This window comes from Quercus suber, unplaced genomic scaffold (assembly GCF_002906115.3).
Source record: "Quercus suber isolate HL8 unplaced genomic scaffold, Cork oak 2.0 scaffold_174, whole genome shotgun sequence".
Taxonomy (NCBI): domain Eukaryota; kingdom Viridiplantae; phylum Streptophyta; class Magnoliopsida; order Fagales; family Fagaceae; genus Quercus; species Quercus suber.
The window spans coordinates 224,498-247,931 of record NW_027069634.1 but is presented as its reverse complement, the minus strand read 5'-3'; the positions used below and the strand labels follow the sequence as shown (position 1 = coordinate 247,931).

At 33.1% G+C, this 23,434-nt stretch overlaps 1 protein-coding gene across 3 annotated transcripts; it reads right to left on the bottom strand.

Annotated features, from left to right (window-relative positions):
- Positions 1-8,646: 8,646 nt before the first annotated feature.
- Positions 8,647-20,419, bottom strand: LOC111992782 (probable sodium/metabolite cotransporter BASS4, chloroplastic). 3 transcript variants are annotated; one of them, XM_065778139.1, is made up of 14 exons: positions 20,105-20,419; positions 19,086-19,191; positions 18,134-18,241; positions 17,984-18,051; positions 16,874-16,979; positions 16,706-16,764; positions 16,548-16,616; positions 13,311-13,424; positions 11,706-11,727; positions 11,209-11,276; positions 10,230-10,315; positions 9,712-9,841; positions 9,079-9,180; positions 8,647-8,950 (listed from the first exon to the last, which is right to left on the bottom strand). In XM_065778139.1, the coding sequence occupies exons 1-14, from the start codon at positions 20,282-20,284 to the stop codon at positions 8,876-8,878; spliced, it is 1,293 nt and encodes a 430-aa protein (XP_065634211.1). In that variant the 5' UTR covers positions 20,285-20,419; the 3' UTR covers positions 8,647-8,875. The 3 variants fall into 3 exon arrangements, with proteins under 3 accessions (XP_065634211.1, XP_023880409.1, XP_065634213.1); XM_024024641.2 differs by having other exon boundaries at positions 16,901-16,979; positions 20,105-20,417; XM_065778141.1 differs by lacking the exon at positions 20,105-20,419 and adding an exon at positions 19,398-19,550.
- Positions 20,420-23,434: the final 3,015 nt, after the last annotated feature.

Sequence of the window (23,434 nt, the reverse complement as noted above, 5' to 3'; positions counted from 1 at the left end):
TTAATTATTATTCAAGGTTTTTCTTCTTCTTTTTTGTTGAGAAGATTGTTATTCGATCAAGGTTTGATTGAGATTTCAAAATATTAAATTCTTTATTTTGCTTAAATGAATAGCTTAATTAGGAAAATTTAATGTTATGGACGAATGAGTGATAGTGCTTAAATTACAGATGAATGACTGATAGTGCTTGAAAGTTATAAAAAAAAGACAGTGATATGTTATAATAAATGATAGTAAACAACTTTTATATATTAATTAATGAGAGTTTGGACTTCTTTTTTTTTTTTTTTTTTTTTCTTCTGAGAATGAGAGTTTTGGACTTAGGAGAATGATAATTTATCAAAATTGATAATTATTTCTTCAATATATTTATGTGTTAATTATTGAAGGCTTACTTTAGTACTATAAATTAGTATTTATATCCCTTCCTTCCAACACCCACATCTGAATTAGTGTCAATATACCATGATTCGGCACTCAAACATAAATTTTAAAGCTTGACTCCTAAAAGGCCGCATCAGTGGACACGTATTCTATATATCAAGCTCGAAAGGTTCTATCTGATCCAAAGTGTAAAACAAATTTTAAAGAAAAACTTTGAGATCTCCAAGAATTCTTCAATATGACAGCCATTTACTTTTTTTTTTTTTTTTGGTGAGAATACTAAGTATTTTTAACATATACCCATGAGGAGAGGAGAGAAAGTCTTAAAGAAATTGATAGTAGTGTATATCCAAAAAAGTCTAACTCTTAGATATATAACACATACTTTAAATCTCTTTAACTCACACTAATTTTTCAATGTGGGATTAACCCACTATTTTTCTTTTGAGAATACTAAGTATTTTTAACACACACACACGCAGAGAGGGAAGACGAGTTTAAAAAAATGATAGTGATGTATATCCAAAATGACCTAACTATTGGATAATCATTTACTTAGAGATGAATCTTCTTGCAGAACTAAGTTTAAGAAAAAAATTAAAAAAATTAAAAAAAAAAATTAAAAGCTAGGTAACATGCATTTCGTTGAAATAGTACAAAATAGTTAAATGGATATGCAACTTAATTATTCTCCCTAAAGCCTTAATTACTTTGTTAGAGTGGGTAGTTACATTGAATGCAATCTTTACCTATAACCTATACTTGAGATTTTAGGTTCCTTTTCAAACACAACAAAATATTCAGATCATTTTAGTTTGTCAAGATAATTATTATGTGAGGCAGAGAGGAAGCATGTATATATGAGCATAAGTCAATAAATTAAAATAAGAGTTAAATCTCCAATAGAATTATTATGTTGAATAATTGATGAGTGACATAAAATTCCAAAAAAAAATGTGACTTTAGAAGGCATCAACGATTCAGCATATGCTGAATCAAAAATTAAACAAATATTTTGATCATATATAATAATTTTTGTGGTGGAAAATGGTGTGAATTCATTTTCAGTGCATCTGATTCGTAATCATTTAGAAAAGCCTCTGAATCTCCTTGCTTCTCCTTCCTTGGTCTGTTTTTTAAAAATTAAATGCATTGTGTATGGCATATATCCTTTTCCCCATTTTCCTTAAAATAGATTCCTTAAACTAGTTGGACCATATTATATATATATATATATATATATAAATTTCCTTGGGTCGGTTGAGTGGAGGAAACAAAAAGAAAAAGAAAAAAGAAAATTGCTATGGAGTAGACTTTATTCTGGCTAACCATCCATGATATATTATTTCAAATTAAATGAAAGTTGCATTTTGTAATATCCCATTAAAAATAATATATAGCAACGCAAGAAATAAATCTTGCAAAAATATTCTTATAGAATCACATGACGTGTTGTCTGTGAAAGGTAATTATATGTCACACATATCTCTGAAAAATAAATCATGTAAGAATTATTTGTAGGAAAAGTATTTCCCAAAAAATATATATATATATATATATTTTAAAAATTTTTAAATATTCCTTCTGGCTTCTGGTAAGAGAATGTGGAGAGAGTAAGGCCGTGGTTTGAAGTAGATACTAGTTAGTTTAATGAAGAAATCTCTTGACATCGAATGAAGAATTTGGATTGAATCCTATATATGCTAGAAAGAATTTCATTGGTATCTTGAGTAGATAGTAAAATATAATCACCCTAGAACATATATCTTACTTATCTAATCTAAAACCAAAAAAACAAAAAACAAAAAAACAAAAAGGAGTTGTGGGTTGCAAATCCACTAAGTTTAAATTAGTCATAATCCACATTGAATGTATTTGTAATCTTGTAGAACATTTTGTTGGTTACTTCATGTTAGGTTCATATTTTTATATAATTGGCATATCTTATGACAATACACACTTTTTTTATATTTGGGTAAATCTAAGTAGGTTCAGATGATCAGTACAAGTGATTACATTAAAGACATGAAATTACTCAAGAAAAGCTGAATCTGCAAATCCCGATACTTCCTCGATACCTGTCAATCTATCGAGATTTATTAAAACTCAATACCTATCTCGATACTTCTCGATCTATCAAGCTTACGGGATTTTTGATATAGCCTACAACGTTTTGATTCCTAAAGGTTATTTGTTTATGAGTTTGCATAATCCTTATAGGGCTAGGAAAGCCCAAAGTTTGTATAAACCTAATTGGAATAGGAGAGCATATTTAAAAGTTCATTAAGCTCATTAAGCTCCTATTTAAATAAAGAGGTGGGGGGTGGGGGGGGGGGGGGGGAACCCAAACCCTAGAAAGCTTCATAAGGTTTTCTTTTTGAAACTCTAGTCTCCTTCTACAGAAGAAAAGTTCTTGCTGCGTTTTTTGTATGCCTTTGGGTTTTGTAACCAAGCAAATTCTCTAACACTAACATTGAAGATCTTATTGGTGTTTCTATGTGAAGCTTTTGCAAACAACTACAACAATCAAAAGGTTGCTACGGAGTTAATCATGTATTGAGATCCGTGCAAAGGAGTTAGCCACAGATTGGAGATTTGTGCAACAAAGGAAAAAAAGCTACTACAAGATCAAGTCCAATTGGGTATTAGAGCAAAGGTTCAACTGTAGGTTGACATTTTGAAATAGGGTAGGGTAAGATTCCATATACTTGTAACCGCTTGATTATTGATTAGTGTATTTTTGAGAGTGGTAATCTTAAATTTACCCGGTGGGAGTTTTTGCCTTGATAGAAGTTTTCTCCATTTGTCAACAAATCACCGTGTTAATTTAATTTTCTCTGCATTTAGTTTAAATGGTGATTTGTTTATGCCTCCACGATATGCATGCAATTTAACCTAATTAATTAACTTGGATAATTGAATTAATTAACTGGGGTCAAGCCATCTTAACCAAACACTTCATACAAAAACGTCACATTGATTATTCTCAGCTACCTGTAGTTTCAAAATGGATCTATATCTATCTCTCACCCTCTCCAATCTCTAACAGTGCACGTGAATATGTATATTAAAGCCAAAGGTTGAGGTAAATGAGTAGGACATGCGAAAAGATTATATGATTGAGGCATGTGTTAAACATTATCATGAAGGTGGTACTGAATAATTGTCCTTATTCGGAAGAGCTTGCTATCTACCTATTGTGATAAAAGCAATTTATTTTCAAAATACAACAATTCTTCACTTGCTAACTTAAAGAGCCTACCACTGTCGGGTTAAAACATCCTTAATTGTTTATCAGAAAATAACTTCCATAGATTATGATCTAATGCATGTCATTTATTTCAATAAATTAAAGACTCAACACCAAATCCTGATCATTAATTTGCAAACATACCAAGTGTGCAACTTGCATGCAGGTTCTAGAGCCACACATTCTCAAATTCTCTTAATTATTTTATTATTTATTAATAATTATGTTACTTTGTATACTGACCAAAGTTTTGTAAGTGTTTTTGCATAAGACAAGGTATAGACACAAACCATTTGGAGAAATGGTCTAGTCATAGAAAAATTCTTATAATTCATCCCACCTAAAATTTTGAAAGTTATAAATACAAATAGTGACGTATCATATTAATACTCAAAACTTGGGCAAGTCCTTTTTTTGTATTCTTTTATTAACCAAAAAAAAAAAAGTAAAGGCACAGGTCCATAGAAAAACACATGCATGGATATGCAAACTCAGAAATCTAAGCAAGACTCGAAAAAACTGTGAACAAATCTCGGTAGAATCAGAGATGACCTCTGCAATGCCTGATAATATCAAGATGTCAGGTCCAGCATTGCGCTCTACCAGTGGACACTGGACAACGTATCCTTTTTTTTTTTTTTTTTTGTTTCTCGATTTTCAATGGGTCAGAACCCCAAGAAATGTTCCCTCTCTAACAAACCACACTTCATATTGTGGACATTATTAGCAAGTACTAGATAGCAGGATAGGTCAGAATAAAAGTCAGTGATTTAGTTTGTTACTTACTTTTTTTTTTTTTTTTAATGTGAGTTTGTTACTTACTTGAGTGAAGAAAGATTCATCATGACTTACAGACAATTTAACACCTCAAGTACAAGACAGGAAAATTTCATTTCAAGAACAATTGGAAATTTGGAATATCTAGCAAAAGAATGGATAATAATAAGTGGTCCTTTCTCTGTTTCCAACGGCTAATAACAGATGAATATATAACCCAACAATCCTTTTTTTTTTTTTTTTTTTTATAGTAATTTTTTGGGACTTCTATACAAAGTTGACTTTTAATAAGATATATTAGGCGTTGCTTTCATTTTATACTCTACTTATTATAGTATTTACGTTAAGAGTTTTGTAACTCGATTGATACATTTTAATATTTTTAATGAACATAATTTTAAAAGTCGGTATGGTCGAAGAATCGGTTTTGGTTCCGGTCCTTAGTTTTACTCAATTTTTGAGACTTTTACTAGACCAAATTGGTGCTTGATTCGAGTTGAATCGGTCAGTCCAGTTCAATTTTTAAAACTATACTAATGAAGACTATCAAAATCCTACCTCATCAACTGTCAAATGATCAATAAATGTATCATGTGTCTAATTTTTTTATATATGTATATTTTTTGGTTATTTCAAAGTATGTCATGGTCTCGTTATAGTGATGGCAATACATTTGTAACATTCTGTGCTTTACTAATTGTAGTACGTTATGTCAATAGTTTTGTAACTTGATTGACACATTCTTGTGTAGTTAATGAAGATTATAAAATTCTACCTCCCCAACTACGAAATGATAAAAACAAAGAAAAAACCAAAAACAAAACAAAAAGAAATTACAGTATGTCATATATCTAATTTTTTTATATATAAAAAGAAAAAAAAAATTGGTTATTTAAAAGTATGACAAGGTCTCATTATGGTGATGGCAACACTATGTGGCATCCTCTATAGAAAATCTAATAATAATAATAAACACTATGTTGCATCCAATTATCCAATTAAGAATTATCCATGTCTAGCCATTCATCCTCCGTAAGGCCACTTTGACTGAGTTTGGCCCCATCTGCCAGAGCTTCCCCACCCCAGGGAGGCGGGGACCATCCTAGGTATTAGAGATTTCTTGAATTGCATTTAAGTATCTTCTTCCATTCTCTTCTGGTAACATTAATGTAAGTCTTTTTTGTTTTTAGTTGATTGGAATCACCTTTATTTTTTCTGTTTTTCTTCTTTTTATATAGGTCACTGGAATCACTTTCTATTGTTCCAACCTTTACCTTTCTGCAGCTACATAAGACTTGATAAAGTATTTAGTGACCCCCTATTCCTAGCATAGAATTTGATGTCTTAATCTTCGAACTACATCCTTACATCAGTAGCTCTGCATGCAGGACCCCCAAAATATAAATTTTGAAAAGCATTTCATCAACCGCACTATTTGCTTTAATTTACATCCTACTATAACTTTGGTTTCACTTTAGAGAGATCAAAGGTTACAAAAGTGAGAGGAAATGACCAAAGATGCCTCCACAATCTATTCAAGATCTCCTGCATTAGCATGATGACTAAGATACTGTCCAAGGAAGCATCAGCATAGGGATTGTTAATTAATATCAGCGAGATCATGGAATAGTTAGCATTTTATTGAGCATCAGAAGTACTTTGTATCTACCAACCATAACAAGCATAAGGGGTCGTGTCTTGGTGCGATAGCAAGTGCCATTCACCAAAAGCAACAAGTTGAGGGTTCAAGTCCAAGTTGATGCTTCTTGTTGATAACCATTTTCGCAACACATTTTCTACAAGCCCGAATTAACCAAGCCCGACTTCATTGTGAGCTTAATTCATGTATTATATTATATTTTATTCTTTTAAGCATGGCCCAAGCCCATGTGAATTATGGGGAAATTGAGGAAGTGTGGTTTGGAGGGTATGTGTTGGTTCCTAAAAGTTTGAAAATATGTTAAGAACACAAGAGCTGTTTAGACCCCCAAGTTTAATATTACGGCTCGATAGATTTTACTCTAATTTATACTAAGTGCAGAATATAGTAAATGCGAGCGAATATACAATATAACTACTCTAAGCCATAATCATTAAAACACAGCAGTAAAATGAAAGCTAAAAAATTAGGGAAGAATAATGCAAACACAAGATAACACGCTGATGTGTTATTAAAAAGGAAACCGAAATACTCAGCGTAAAACCTCTCTGCCGCCCTCAAAGCGGTAAATCGATTCACTAGACAATCAGTTGGGATACATGAATAGTAAGAGACCCTCCAAGCATAATCTACACAATGTACCTAAGCCCTCCAAGCTCCTACTCCAACAAGACTTGTCGAAACCGTGTCTTGTTTAGTTTTCCAGATCTCGCAATACGCCTGATTGCATTCGCCAAACCTCATCGACTTCTTTTGGCAAATCCGTAAAGCTTCCCAAGCTCTAAAACACTTTCTACACTCTGAGAATGTGCGGGTTGTGTTTGGATACAAATATCCTCTCAAGGTATGACAATGGGAGAGGAAAAGAAAAGATGCTAGAATGATTTCTCACTAAGGATGAGTAGCTTTCTCTCTAAAAGATGGGTGTGTGTATTGTAGAAAACCTATCTAGGGTTTTTTTCTCTGAATGGCCTTTTTACACTTTGTGGGTAATGAGGATATATATAGCATGAGTGAAGGGTAAGAAAGTCATACTTAAAAAATCCTCCAGACAGAATGTTTCGCGATTATCTCGCGGGAAAGCCTTACTTGCGAGATACTCGCGAAACTGACAGTCTGGCATGACTTTTCATCTTCCAGTTATGTGCTTCTCACATGGCTACTTCGCGAGTTAGCTTCTCCCGAGCTTCTTGCGAAATCCACTTATTCTTCAATTAAGCTTGAATCTTCACCAACTTAATACTAAACCCAATACAATAAAATCCCACAAAATACAAAGAACAAAATTAAAGCAATTACAACACTTTTTGTCATGGAATAAAGTCAATATAAAACATAGTTGTAAATCACAATTTTACAATTCCTTTCAGACCTTTTGCATAGCCCAGCTCATGCGTACTACCAAGCAGGCAAGGGACACTAGTAGCACCTTAGGCTCATAGAAGGGGTCTTATATCTAAAATTTCCACCTCAAAAGAGTTTTTATGTTCTGGGTGACTGTGCCTCTAATTTTCAACCCAGCTCCATTTTCCACACCAAAATACAGCTGACTTTAAACTAAATAGCTAGCCTATTATAGCCACCAAATACAGCTATCAAAAGCCTACAATGACAAGAAAACAATAGCTAATGGAGTCAGCCACTTTATTTCCAAATCATGCTAAAAGCATGCTGAACTCTTCTCTAAACAAAAGCAACTTAAGCCAAAACACCAAATTAGTTTCATGGGGGATAAAAACATCTTCCACTACTCAAAAACCAGTCATTAGCAATATCCTAAACTCTATATAAAACTCTCTCTCCAGCTCAAAAAAGGAACCAATCACGTTCTACCCACATACTTGAAACTTCAAAGTAAAAGCTCAATCAGCTAGTCAACATTCTCACAATTCTGAACTTTAGGGGTAGAAATATGGGTATAGGAGAACTTTCCCTTTCTTACTCACAACTTCTCTTAATTTTCTCTTCTCGGTGACTATGGGTCGAAGTTTCAAGCCTGTTGAATCATATTTTCTCCATAGAGCTGAAACTTGAGTGCCAAAACCCACTGAGCTAGGAAACATTCTTACAATTTTGAACTTTAGGGGTGGAAATATGAGTATAGAAAAACCTTCCCTTTCTTCCTCACAACCTCTCTCAATTTCCTCTTCTTGGTGACTGTGGGTCGAAGTTTTAGATCTGTTATTTTTTTATACTTTTGCTACACTTTTGTTATTAGCATTTTGATTCTCTCTTGTTAAAGCACCATTAGCCTTTGTTTTCTATATATTGTGAATTTTGAGCTTGATTCTCCACAAATAAACACTTCTAAAGAACCCAATGGGAGATTTGGGCTGTTTTCGCATTTTCGGCCCTTGTCGGAAAAACGTCCCCGACATCTCTTAAAAAAAGACGTGCAGGGTGATTAAGACTACCTACCAATCACCTCTCCCGAACCCTGCAAAGTGAGAGCCTTGTGCATTGGGTACAACCTTTTATATGGACCGCTTTTCTATGGTTAGTAACCTTTACACATTGTCTTTGAAGAAAGCTCAAAAATAAAATAAGTACTTTGTGATGATTGATTTGGAGTCACTGAAGAAATTAAGGATGTATTAGTTTCTTAAAGATTTATAAGATACTTCAAGCAATCCTAACATATTTATTGCTAACCAAATCAAAGACCATATTGCCTGGAGAAACTAGCACAGATATATATTATTTGTGCAGCAATTTTACATTTTTTAAAATAAGTAATATGAGGAGGAATGCTGTCAGGCACAACAAATTTACAGTAGATACTGAAGATGCTCAACTAAGAATGGTCATGCTTCAAACTTTTTTCTGTATGACCGATCCTTCTGAAGCCAAAAGTTAACTAATAATGAATCAATGATGACCTGCACCAATAATTTAGTGTAAGCCAAAAGTGTTCCGCAAAGACTTGCTCTTAAACCAAGGAAAAAGAAACAGTAACAAATAAGAAAAAAAAAATTGTGATAAGAAAAAAGGGTAAGATGAGGAAAACCTGGTTAATATGTGCCGCAACACAAGGAAGAACTAGCAGCCCTGATTCACCGAGTGCACCACCTAGCTGCTCCACTACAGCTACAACTATAAGTAGAGCTTTCTGCAAAATGAGGTACACTCGTAACAACTAATATCCAATTAAGGATTTTTTTTTTAATTAAAAAAAAAAAAAATCCATTACAAACATTACATTGTTAACAGAAGTTTGACGGATAGAAATGAATTTTACAGTAACCATCCAAAAAAGTAAGGAACAACCAATCCACCATGGTACTATGGTAGGCATTAAAATTACAGATTTATTTATTTTTCTCTTCATTTTGTTTTGGAAATTTTCATTTTCTATGCGTCCAAAATGAAGGGTTAAGAGATTTGATGCCAATTCATTCAGGCAAAAACATGTAAGGTATTACAGATGGGATCAAAGCCTTTTATGAGGTAGATGTATATATAGGAATATTAAACAGGACATATCAAAATTGATCAGCCTTGCATAACTGAGTTCTAGTTTTCAAAAGTTCCAGCAAATTGATTGCATGATGAAGCCAATTGGTTAGTATCTAAGGATACAGACAAATATATGTAGCTATATGCATGACATCATTCAAGGCTACTAGTCTACTGTACTAACCTGGCTACACACTATTAAGAGAGCACGGAAATTCTCTTTCTTAGAAAAAACCGATTTACTACCACAAAAGCCAGATGACACGCTCTTTATTGCAACAGTGTTAAAACCCAGTAAGGTGAGATGCACAAGTCTGCAAACAAATGAAATTAATAATCTTTGTCAAATGTAATTTTTTCCCCCTGTAATTTTGTTAACTAAAAAGAACTAAACAGAAAACTGCGACAGAGAAAGGCAGTAATGAAAAACATGCCAAAAAAAAAGGGAGGCTACTGTGGTACCCTTCTTTTAAGGTGCCAAAATTAAACATCTTTAAGGCTTAAGTGTGGAGTAAAAATCAAGGAAAAATAATTGAGGAAATATATCATGAGACTAAAATAGTAGGTTTTTTGTTCAGAACACCTCCCCTACCCCCCCCCCCAAAAAAAAAAAAAAAAAAAAAACTTTTTTGAAAGCAAGATCGAAATAGAACTAAACAGACAACACAAAAAGAATGTCTAATTGATTTATGAAGAACTCACATTCCCATCCCAATGGCCAGAATAAATACTTGCGGCTTAACCATTAAAAGCAAGGGTCTTGATTTACTTACTTGCATCCATGGTGTCTAGAACAAGAAAAAAAATTATTAATAAAAAAAAATTCCAAAAAAAAAAAAAAAATACAGAATAGCTTCCAAAGAAAAAAATCCCAGTAATAAATACCAAATAGAAGCAAATGAGCAAATAAACAATTCAAGGTGCAGTGGTAGGATAAAGTCTTCGCAAACAAACCCTAGTCATTTCTGTTTGAAATATCAGGAAGTGCTGAGATACAAGGCTCTTGGCATAACGAAACCCCAAATTTAACATTTTAAAGTCATTGAACTCTTAAAGACTTCAAACCCAATTTCTTCTTATTAACTTCTTCCAATCGTCACATAACTTTCTGTAATATTTTTCTTTCTAAACATTAGTGGTAAATCATTCACCTGAAGATCAGGAAAATTGCTATTTTGAGCAGGCCTGTTTCCTTAAGAGGTATACACTATTGTTAGTGCATAAAAAAAGAAACATAACCTTAAGACTATGCTTCATTGTGTCGTGGATGTAGATTTCCTCGCTAATCATACCTCAGTGCACCCCAATTCAATAGAATAAAGACACTAACTTCAAGAATTGGTACAAACTGATATTACCTTGCAGTAAGCATTTAAATTGATATGCCTTGAAGCCATTCCCCTTCATTTTCTCAACTTCTTCCACAATTTTTAATTACTGTTTCCACCCGCATTTAAACTTCTGACCAATTGGGATTATATTTTTTTCTAGAGTATACTAAAAACTTCTATCATTTAAGAAGCTATCAATTTAAATTAACATTTCAAAATGAGGGATGAAATAAAAAAAAAAAGATAACTTTTCAAAATAAATAATAAAAGTATAATCAATAATTTATTTTTGGTCATAAAACTTGGAAAAGCCCCAGCATTCCATGTTGAGAAGAAGATCAAATACTTACAAGACTAAGAAGGATTGTACTTAGCATTGAGAAAATCCTCTGATTCTGATCAATGTACGTTGCCAGACCTATAAACTAATCATAATAAGATACCTATGTGGGAAAAGCGTATGATAATTAAAGATATTTAAGAAAAGATAATAAAATTAATAATAATGAGAATCATATAATATTTATATCAACATATATCTGCTAATCAAAGTCATATCATGTCATATCTTGAATGTATCCAAAGAGGCATTTGACATGACTCATATTTTAAATATCCACAGTATGAAAAAGCATTAAAATGGATTACCGTAGAAGGTGATACTCAAGTTCAAATTAAACACAGCAGATCGTTACTCCATTACACCAAGGAGGATAATAGATGATCCTCTTAGTTTAAAAGCATCATATACATAATTTTTAGATGCAAGGAGACAATTTGAAATCTTTCTGTACACAGAAGAGATAAAAAATGTCAAAAAGAGGGGGGAAAAAGTAGAACTATTTACCTTTCAACATATTCCGTACTACCTGTCAATGAAAAAGTACATAAAAATCCAGAAAAATGTGGAAAGACAAGGCACATGATAAAAATGGTGAAGTCGAAACATCCACCTGATATTTCCTATAACATTTTTAACAATAACATAATCCAGGAATAGAAAAGTGAGAAATTCTGGAGGGAAGAAATAGTATATTGTAAAGAGAAAGACATAGTACACACAAGTAGGACATAAATTGTTTTTGATTTTTGATATAGATGATACACAATTCAGTATTTTTTGCTGATTGTATATCAGTCCTGATAGAGAATCAAATTACAGAAGTAAGTATTTGGACTATTGATGCTTCCTTCAGATATGGGGCATTCTATTATTTTATTCCTTACCAAGAGACTTGAGCTGATGAAACAGATCACGGTTTTAAATTATGGGCAGGTATCTATAAGTAGTAAGTTGGGTGGCTTTCAAATAATGAATATTTGCAGCAACATAGGTGTTGGGATCTTGCGGATGTGAGAGTTAAATATTGACACTTTGAGAAGTCTATCTGTGAGGACACCACTTAGCCCAAAAGGTTAAACCTTTGGATTAGGGCACAATTTTATTAAATTAACCACTCATTCTAATAATACTATCCAATGTGGGACTTTACTACTTAACTAACCAACCCCACTCACACGCTAATATTCCAGTAAATCTCCCTTTCACATGTAGTCCTTCTACCATGCTATATCTCTCTATTGAATGGAAGTATTTTCTTAAAAATTCAAGAGCCACACATTACCATTAAGTCTAAAGCTTATCTATAGAGTCCCTTTACTCAATCATAGGTGGAGCAAACATGGGAATCTTCCTTGCACAACTATGAGAACCACCAACACGCAAAATCACCTTGACTCACCACTAGTAAAGTCTTTACTAAACCATGGGTAAAGCTAACATGTGAATCTACCTCGTTCAATGGTGCTTCTAAATCTGATCAACAAGTGAAAAAATCTGAAAATAATTAGCCTTTCTGTAAGCTAACATTTAAGTGGACAGTTAGCTTATCTAAAATATGTTACTCAGGATCAAGTAGAATAGGGACCAATATGGGTTGCCCTAAATGTGATTCTTAATGACAATCAAGCTTTAGCAACAATCTAGAATGCTTCATCACAGTGGAACCAGAAAACAGAACTAGAGACAAGTACATCAGAAACAAAAATATATTGGAAACTGTTGTTTCAATGTTCTTGTACCATTAGTTTGTATTTAATAGAAGAACTGGTCATACTTATCGAGAGATAGTGTGACAATCTGCTAAGTTCTCTTGACCAAATGAGATACAACATTAGATCTGGATATAGTTATTGACATTCAAACTTCCAGTTCAGCTAAATGAACTCCACAATGTACCACATCAGGTCAAAAACTTAAGGGGAGGTTTTGAATGACTGTTAGCTTGGGCTTTTATCAATTAGGAAATTGGTAGTTACTAGTTTTGCTGCTACATCCAAACTTTATTATTTCTGCCTCACTGAAAAATTCAAACTAGGAGGTATTGAGATACTTCACCAAAATTAGGCTAACTTCAGTACAATAGCTAGAACTAAAGGCACTGGAAGGAACCTTTCCCAAGATTAAAGGGATGAGCAGTGTCAAAATAAGACTCCAAAATAGCTCCCTTGTTGGAATGGGTACACCAAAATCATCAGTAAAAAACTTTGAGATCCAAAATGGCACCTGTATTGCCAGACCAACCATTAGCATAGTATCCCACAGAAATGGCATTAAAAAAAAAAAAGGTATTCCATGAAAATGATACTCAACAATGTTATGAATAGAAAAAGATTAAAGACACTTATGTTTATCTGATTAAACAATTCCTACAGATGTCTTCAGGAGAAAATTATCAGCTGCTGAAGCATTTGTATAAATCAACATAACAAAATTTGATTTAGATAGGAGAAACAAAATGATGCTTAGAGGAATAACATAATCACAACATTAAATTCAGGAAAAAACATGGAACAGATAACCGTTTTAGTAAACTTCTATTATATTGTGGCAAGCATTCTGTTACATTAGCAATGAATTCTTAGAAGCTTAATATATTTTTTAGAAGGATAAATAGTGTGACTGAACATAGACTTTAATGGTGCTTGAATAAAAGCACAGAAAGATGACAAAGCTTCTCTTAATACTGAAATTCCAGACGTAAGGAAAGGTCCAATGGTACAAAACATTTTTTTTTTTCCTGATATAAAATAATCGTTAGTGAGAAGGAAGAAACTTTGCGTAACAGCATGTATACACAAACCATTCAGGAGAAAAAAGGATTTATACAAATCTCCAAAAGAATTGCAGGAAACAAGATTTACATGCAAAACTAAGAAATGCTGTTTGGACCCCTACATGACTTAACTACCAATTTTAATGGATTAATTCAATTATTAGCTGAGCAGTTAATTATTCAATAGTCAAGCAAAGGTTTGCATGGATAAACATATTCAAAGCAATAACCAACACACCCACACAAACACAAGCGTATGTTCACGGAGTGTTCGAACTCAACAGTAAAATAAATTTGTCATGGAATTAGCCAACACTAAAAATCCTAACAGAAAAGACAAAGAATCTATGATCCCAATGTGAATTCATATAACTACCCTAGAGTGCAAGATCACTAAAATATCTCAAGAATGAGGATTTCAAATCAATAATAGAGATCTGCACATTTTTGAATGTATGATTGCTCCTCTCCCTCCAAATTACCTACATTAGACCCAAGGGAACCATCTTCCAAACCAAGGAACTCCCATATTTTCTAAACCAATGATTTAACCAAAAAACATATCTGTTACTACCTTCAGCGTCACCCAACACACCTTGAAGAATGAATATACAAAAGAACATAACTCTCAAACAACTAGACAATGTATTAGCAAATGATCCACAGTTCAACACTACATTTGCGTGTACAATGCCTGTCCACCAGGAATATGCCTCTTCTAATTAGATTGTCAAAAGTAAAAAATTTCCCCCCACCTTGTTTTCCATACAAAGAATGCCACCTGTTTGGAACTTCGTTAAACCAAATACTCTCCCAAGGAATGATCACATAGGTTGGCCCTTACAATAACTCATAATAGGATTGAACATCCAATTTCCCATTATTATTTAATCTCCCTTTCATACAATTAAAGCCTATTAATGTGGCTTGTTTTAGGTGCACAGATGCACCTTAGTTTTGCCCTATAGCACAGCCAATAGAGAGCCAGTGAGCTCTTTAGTCCAACTCAAGTGGTATTAGGAATACCGTGAAACTGACATTATGTACACTGAGCTGACCTTATTCTTATATATATATATATATATACATCCAACCTCTTGTTAATTTGAACAAGAAAGTGCTGGCCATGGCAGCTACGAAGATTGTTCTCGGCAGTTGCTTTTGTCAGAGAGCTCTTTGGGTGTATTTGGGGCTTGGGTTTTGTGGGAGTGTCTTTGTACCACCATTGAAATCTCCTAATTTTCCTAGTGAAATTTTATCAGTGGCGCCACCCGTTGACGTAGGCCTAAGGTCAAACCATGTAAAATCTTGTGTCTCTTGTGTGATTATTTTTTCTATTTATATTTCACATAAAGTCACTATAATTAACTAAACTCACAACAAATCAGTCTAAAAACTTCCACTATCTCAACAAAGCAATTACTACTCAGTATATTGGAAAACAAAGTATAGAACAGATTGAATATACTAATTCCAATTCCTAATCATTCAAATGTCACACAAATCTAATATTCCAAGATCTCATTTCTCCTCCAACCTAAGTCCCCAAGTAGGAATAAACCTACAGGTCCTTATCCACTGCTTTGATACCCACATCATTTGTCATCCCAAAACCTCACTCTTCAAATATCTCCAACTTCAAAGCTTAAGAAGCTCACAAATCACTCCTAGCCTACCCTTATACAAATTAAGCTTAAAAAAAGAAAAAGAAAAATATAATAAAGCAAAAAACTGAAAAAGAAGAGAAAGTATAGTCCAAAACACTTTCTCCTCAGCATAACATATATCAATGCCAAGAGCAGTAAAAACAATCTGTAACAGCAAAAAGAGGTATAAGTATATATTAATCAAACAAACAACAAACAGAGCAACTTTTTTTATGAAACCTTATGTTCCAAAGAAATAAAAATGAAATCCTATAAAATTGGAACCAGGGACAAGTTCTGACTATTATCAACTAGATCAACATTTTGTAAACATAGTATTCTAGGACACACAAGATAAAAATCCTCTCTTGTAACATATGTCACCAACTTAAGGAAAAGTTTTAGCGTACAAAAAGAAAGGAGCAAGTGAAATCCTAACCTAATGTGTGAATGAAAACACTGGAAAACTAGCCAAGGATTAAACGCAACCACATTTCTGTTTTGGCCTAGAAACCAACTTCCAACAAATACATTGCATTTGACATCTGCAATTTGACCCTTTCCACAGAATGGAAATATCATTTGAGACATCTGTATATAAACCATAAAGTGTTACTTTCTATTCAGTAATCAGCATATTAATTATTTGTGTATAACAATGGTGAAAACTTAACCAAGTCCTTCCTTACCAAACTGCAATTTATCCATTTATAACAATACAATAAACCATATTAGAGGTTCACAGAAGCTAAAACAGCCTTGAAGTCAATGTATGATAAAACATATAGTTCATTCTTCTTCCTATAATGCTTTCTTGAATTATAAAATGAACTAGACAAAAAAGTTTGATGTGGTCCAGAGAGCATAATTTAGTAAGGGTACCAAGAGGGCCATAAAGGAGTAGTAGGAGGTAAAGTTCAAACTTACTGTCAAAATGCCTAATAAATTAGACATCACAGTCAGAGCAAGAGCAAGAGCAGAGTTCCCATCGACAAGCTGCATTTATGCCACGTTTACCCTTATTAAGTATATAGCAGAATGTTTGCAGAAAGCATTATAGTACACAGAGATAAATAGTAGAATACTTGTGTCAGTGCAACTCCACTTGATAATGTTGTTGGCATACAACTAAAAATAGCCAATCCTGCACCAAGAACTGTCAAAATCAGTGGCTTTGCCCAAAAAAGGCTATTTCATGATATTGAATGAACAAAAAATATTCTTCATTCATTTAACTGGATTACAGAACAAACTGCAGCTTTTGTGTTTAGCCAGCATGCCTGTTACAAACTCCCGAGGTGCAAGATTAACTTGTGAAATCAGACTGGAGAAGAAGGGACTAAGCAACAGAATAGAAGCCTGAAACAATCAAGTAAAAAACTTAGAGGCATACGCACTATTGGAAATATCAACATACATCTTCACATATATCAATATACTTGAGAAGAACTGAAGAAACATTAAGGCCACTATTAGCAAAGCATGTTGAGGCTTTATTTAAATAGCACCTCTATAAATTCAAAAGATTACTCTCTATTACAAATATACACACCAAGGTATTAGCATGCCTACCTATTATATGATAGATGAATATGATGAGAGGATGCTTCTCTTTCTTTTAATGGAGAGGGGAGGATGGTGTTGCTGGAATGATCAATTGAGTAGAACCTACATTGCTTTGATGATTTTTCCTCCCTTCTATTGGTAATGTGTGTGTGTGTATATATATATTTGCTATTAGTAATTTGAGAAATCCCCTAAGGGAGCTCGAGGTTTGAACCCTGATTCTCCTTATGGGAGGAATGGGAGGTGTAGGCTAAGCCACAAGGCTTGAGAAAATCTTGCTTTGAAGAATTTAGTAGATATCCTAAAGCATTTAAAATGCATCACATCTGCAGATACTGCATAAAAAATCAGAGAAATGTATTTGATAAGGTTAGCTCATTATAAGGGGCATAAAAAATCCTTTTTATGATAACCTGAATTATGTAGATTGTGTGTTGTGTAGGCTTATGCTAAGGGTGTGTGCTGAGTCCCACATCAAGAGTTTACTAAGTTGAAGTGAGATATATAAGTTATTATTAGGTGCCCCAATTGTAACTTGACTAGTCATTTTGGGGGTATAGCGCATATATGGCTAGCGCTTTCCTCTGGTTGTGAACAAAATATATGGTTTGTTTCATAATGAAGTGACTAAATTTTGAAAGGATAATTAGCATAAAATTCTCCTGGTTAATCAATAACTTCCCAAGAGAAGGATATAAACAACAGCAAGTCACGACTAGCATTATCACCAAATATATAAAGGGCCTGAGGACAGAACTTTAACAAACAGAAGAAAAATGAAAATTTTGAGGTCATACTAGCCCAAATATTCCAGCAGGCCATGCTTCTGAAACTGCTCGAAATTCCCCACCCTGTAACTTCAGCCCTAAAAGATTCAAGAGGAGTTCAGGAAAGGCTAACAAAAAGATATCTAAACATACAATCCATAATGAATACAAGAACTCCACCTGAGATAAAGAAAATTCCAGAAGTACTAAATTTTGACAGTGAATATTTGTGTGCAAGACAGCCAAGAGTCGGATTTGCAAATCCCAAAACTACTCCACTGATTAGAGCTACAAATTTAAGTTACAAGATTAGTGAACTGACTGTGTAAAGAACAGTGAAAACAGAAAGCAGGATCTTGCACTGTCAAAAGGTAAATTTACAGAAGCAAATAATATTTTTTCTTTTTTGGATTGGCAAATAGGGCGAGGGGTGCTGGTGGGGTTTGAACCCTAGTGCCCAGGAACCACAAGAGGTGCTAAAACCACTAGGGTATCCCTCTAACCTCAATAATTACAAATATTTTAATTCCAAAAGGAAAAATAGTAAAGCTTTAAAGGAACATATTACTAACAATAAATCAATCAGGAGACTGACAAAGTCATAATGAAGATGATGGTCTTGTCCCAGTATTGGTGGTGAAAATCTGACTACATTGAAGAACTTGCGGAACAAAATATGAGTTCAACTAAGTTAATCCAATAATTAAAGAAGACAAGCCACACAGATTCAAATGCAAGGGAAGCACACCACTAAAGGCCAGGCTCAAACAGAACACCAAATTGATGCCTCAAAGGTTACCATAACCTGGGCCTCATGCATGACCATGAGATACTCATGTCAATCAAGATTAGCACCTATATGATGGAGTCTAAGCTGGTGAGCGAGATACTCATGCCAATCATGAAGCTTTCTTGAGAATAATTGTAGGATTTTTTCAATATTATCGGGAACATTACCAACAATCAAGAAATGTATGATTTTGACAGATCAAAACTAAAAAATGAACTGAAATAAGGGTCATATAAATTCAACCCACCCTTATGTGAAGAAACCACATTAAAACACCTTCTACTGACAATGTATATAATGTAGAAATAAATAAATTAGTCCTTCAAAAATGTTCAACATTACCTATAGGAAGGAAGTTAGTCATAGTGAAATTTAATAATGCTTTAGTCAAGTTTGACACATTTGCTGATATCATAACCTTCTTGTGATTACTTGCATCAGAGTTTCCCTGTAAAGCACATAATACTTCTCACTTCAAGCAGACATAGGTGGGCATGTCATGCCAATCACTCCAAAATTATTATTCCAAAAGAAGCATTCATTTCAATTAATGAATAACAAAGGGATTTTAAAGCATAAAAGTGAAGAAATTTATGTTCAAATGTGAGCATCGCTTCAAGGCAACGACACTTCAAACATAATCATGGAACATACATTTCATTTTTCATGACAAATCACTTTCATTTTGCCATCCAAGTACTTTGCCTTCTTCAACTTATTTTACAGTATCTGGTTTCTCAATTTGAACATAGACCAATAAAGATGCCTATAGGATTATGATGTGATATAACCAACTGTTGTATACACTATTTCCCCATAGATAATCATTTCATATATGACTTGTAAAACGAAAGTATGCACATAGATTGGCCAAGCAATAATGCCCCACAACAACTCTCTCAATTCCAAAATGATAAGAATAGAGTAAATTTAGTCTCCAACACGGCATCTCGTTATAAGCTCTCCTAATATCCACAATGTTTTTACATTTTCTAATGCATAACTGTTGAGACAACATGTGATTCATAGCACAAAAATTCTCACACCAACTACATAACAACTCATCAATCAAAGTCATTAATATACTAGTTGAGCCAAATTGTTTTTTTTTTCAAAGTTTCACACTATTAAATGGGGTTGTATACTTAAAATGTGAAAGAAAGAAAAAAGTGTATTTTTTTGGGTACTTATTTCTAAGTGAGAGCACTAGTGAAAAACATAAAAACAAAAATACCTGGAACGCATTGTTTTCATACAAAAAAAATTAGAATTTGAGAACCTCAACATCAACCTTGACTATATTATCAAAATAAATAAGCAATCAAGAAATTGTAAAAAGTGGGGAATTGAAGAAGATGAACCTGCTTGGAATTGTCAGTGGCACGTATAACAGTCAATGGAAGTGTCCTTACAGTAGGCTTGGAAACTAGAATTAAGCCATGGAAAAGACCATTGTATTTGTTGGACAAAAAAAATGGGTTGTGTCGAGGAAAGTACCCAGATAACATAGTTGGTCTGAAACTCTGTGTTGGCTTCATCATAACTGAAACGTTGGAAAAAGCAAACAAGCCTAAACAGTGGCAGTTGGAACAATATTCACATGGAAGTGTGTTTTTCTAGTTTCTACTCGTGTATACTGTTTCTTGAAGACCCATGTGGTCCAAATTAACCTTTTTTTTTTTTTTTTGGAATTCAATTAACCAATTATTGCACTATAAATAATGGTAGATATAGGACACGTGACTCGCGTGAAACCAAAGGTTTGGGAAATTAGGAGGACCATGTTCACTGTGAAAGGACTTGTATGGTCCCTTTTTTTCAGGGGTTATCTTGGAAGAGAATACACTGTACCATCAATCATATTCATTCCTGCAAATGCAATTGTCCTTGGCTGTGGACCGTTGGTGGTGATCTTATATACTTCTCAAGATTGCAAAATGGTGTGTGTAGAGAGAGATACCCCATATTGATATAACTTCAACAAGTGAACACCAATGCCAAGAAAGGACAACCCATTCAATTACAATGTGTATTTTTAACTAATGAATATGTAGTTCAATGACAATTGTGTGCGGGTAAAATTTACAGGACATAATGGAACTCCACCAAGGACCTCTTGATTGAGTTCAATCGCCTACTAAAGGAAAAGACCTCAAACCAATTAAGACCACTCGAAGGAGGGTGGCTAAGAAGGCTTTGATAGTTAAGTGAAAAAACTACTAGAAATAAGTAAAAATGGAAAAATTACTGTTCATATAACTTATTAAGTCTACTTTAGTTTGCTAAGTGAAAGGATATTTAAAGAGTATATGGAGAGGTTTTTGGCAGACCTATCAGTTAATTGTCCTCTCAAGTTAGCTGAAGAGATATATGTCAGGATAACAGTCCCAAGATGCCACGAATGAGTCAGTTCTAATAACATTAGATTCGATAGCTAGAGTTTGGCTATTAAGTTTGACTATTGTGTTAGGACACTTAGTATAGTTTTGTAAATCAATAATTGAATAGATATAATTAAAACGAACACCTCAATTGGCATAATTTTAAATAGAAAAATGAACACCTTTAAGAATATAGGTTTATAATTGCCTATCTTTAGAAAATGTATATAAGTTTCATCTAATTAAGTTTTTATTTATTAATATTATTTTTTTGATAGTTAGAGGTGGGGAGATTTGAAACATAAACATCTCTGTTAGAAATACTTAGAGATCTCAGTTGAGCTGCACTTATATACCCCCCCCCACCCCGCCCCCACAAAAAAAAAAAAAAAAATAATCTATATTTCACTCATGCAGATGGTTGTTCTCAGATTTGTGGTGCGGCAAACTCGGCCCAAGGCCATATACCCTAAATTGGGCCTACTGTGCATTTGCACCAAGGAATTTATAACAAAACTGGGCTGGCGTGAGTTTGGACAGGCTTGGTTGAGCCCATCTCATTTTCCTTCTCCCACAATTTTCAATTCCACGATTCCATCTCATTTTTCTTCTCCTAAATTTTTCGACCGGATCAAACTAACACGATGTCATAATTTTTAATTCATAATAAGTTACATGCTTACTTTACCTATCAAAAGCTAAATGATTACTTTAATAGTGCTTCAAGTTCATTCTTTTGATAATATGGAGGTAATATATATATATATATATATATAATTTTTATATCTAACAGCAAAAGTCTTTTTATTGCCCATTTTTTTAATAATTCTTGATTCCCGTTGATCACGGCTAGGTCTCAATTCCCTTTGAATTATGAAGTGTTGATGACACCACCAAGTGGTGCTATCTTAATACCGAATATTTGTACCATAGAAATGGACTTTGTCCCTTTCTCTTAAGATTTATTTATTTTTATTTTCTCTATCCTCCGTGTATTCTAGCTAGTTTCCGTCATTTCTTTGCATCATTGCATGAAGAAGAATGTATCTTATGTAGCAGGTTATGCAACCAACACTCATAATATATGAGTCTCACTCTTACCAACGTGTATAGTTCACAAACTATGAGAAATTGCATATACCTATAATCAATGCCGGCTCAATGGATGACCCAAATAGGCAACTGCCTAAGACCCTCAATGGAAAAAGGCCCCTAATTTTTTACCAATAGAAGTATTAACTAAGCTCTAAATATTCACCAATAAATAAAAAGTAGTTGTTTTTTATCAAAGAAAAACTAGTTAAAGAAAAATATTTTCATTGGATGGGTCAATCATTTAGTCTCTCAGACATAAATGTTAAAAGAACTCATTAATCTTACACTAGTAAACAAATATATACTCAAATTCTATTTAAAAATATCAAATATATAACTTTATTAAACTTTTCAATCATAATTTTTTAGCATTTGGTTACTTCATTCAATAAATAATGTTTATTTTAGTTGTATAGTCATTGAGTAATGTGATGGGTTTATTTTAATTTTTAATTTTTTTTTCTAAAAAAACAGATTTTAAATGGAAAAAAGAAATTTAAATAAATATTCTATTAATATTCAAAGTATAAGAATAGACCTCACTCAAAATTTTCACCTTAAGCCCCACAATAGCTTGAGTCAGCCCTGCCTACAATACAAGATACCTTTTCTCTTCTTCTTTTTTTCCCATTTTTTTTTTCATTTGCATGCGCCTAGGTGACAAGATTAATTTAGAAAAAATAATTTATCTTCTTAAAAGAGTTATAAATTTATTTTATATGACATCATGATATTTAAGGAGCTGAATTTAGACTTTATTGTTCTTAGAGGATAATATCGAATTTTCTTTTTCAAAAGGGAGATTTCAATATTGAACAAATGCCAATAGTATTAATTATTAAATTATTCAAATTATACAAAATAGGATGCTAAGTTAGACCCATAAAAGGTATGTATATAACTTTATAAATAAGGTTATGTTAGGAATTTTGATTAAAATATGAACTCGGTTTTACCATTTTATCATAATATTGTACCAAATTGGTTCTATTCTTATGATGTCACTAAACATATACTAGTTTTTATTTCCCATGTATCACTATTATTGTACATCAAACTTATCTAAAGTGTTAAAATTAAGACTTTAAGCACTAAGTGTAACTAATTTTAACACAAAATATAGAAAAAGGTCAAGTTCATATCTGAAAGGGAATCAAAAAGAAAAGTAAAAAAAAAAAAAAACTAAGATACCTAAACAGAGAACAAACCAAAAGA